Raw genomic sequence first — 220 nt, 5'->3', positions numbered from 1 at the left:
ACAAGGGTAATACGGACAGCGAGTGCGAGATAACCAGAGCACCACTTACCCCGCGCTTTAGACTTCTGAAGCAGTGGATTTTGGGTTTGGAGGTCATGAAGTCGTTGAAGCGATGGGAGAGGGGTTCCTTTTGCTGCTTGGGAGACTGGGGGCCGTTGGGAACAGCACAGGGTGAGGCAGAGGCAGGGGGAGGAGGAGGGGGGTGGTGGGGGGGCGGTAA

General features: G+C 58.6%; 1 protein-coding gene across 8 annotated transcripts in view; it reads right to left on the bottom strand.

Moving 5' to 3' along the window:
- Positions 1-220, bottom strand: part of FNBP1 (formin binding protein 1) — a 220895-nt gene that overhangs the window by 35199 nt on the left and 185476 nt on the right. For 4 of the 8 annotated variants that reach the window (XM_018564751.1, XM_018564749.1, XM_018564750.1 and 1 more), the window contains exon 10: positions 50-202. The exons of 2 other annotated variants lie outside the window; for them this stretch is intronic. In XM_018564751.1, the coding sequence (XP_018420253.1) occupies positions 50-202 (153 nt within the window). Of the gene's footprint in view, positions 1-49; positions 217-220 lie in introns of all 8 variants that reach the window. 2 more of the 8 variants (XM_018564754.1, XM_018564755.1) reach the window with 2 other exon arrangements.

The sequence above is a fragment of the Nanorana parkeri genome, unplaced genomic scaffold (assembly GCF_000935625.1).
Source record: "Nanorana parkeri isolate BGI_ZX_2015 unplaced genomic scaffold, ASM93562v1 scaffold778, whole genome shotgun sequence".
Classification (NCBI taxonomy): domain Eukaryota; kingdom Metazoa; phylum Chordata; class Amphibia; order Anura; family Dicroglossidae; genus Nanorana; species Nanorana parkeri.
Note: the sequence above shows the minus strand (reverse complement) of the source record. Positions and strands in the feature narration are given on the sequence as shown.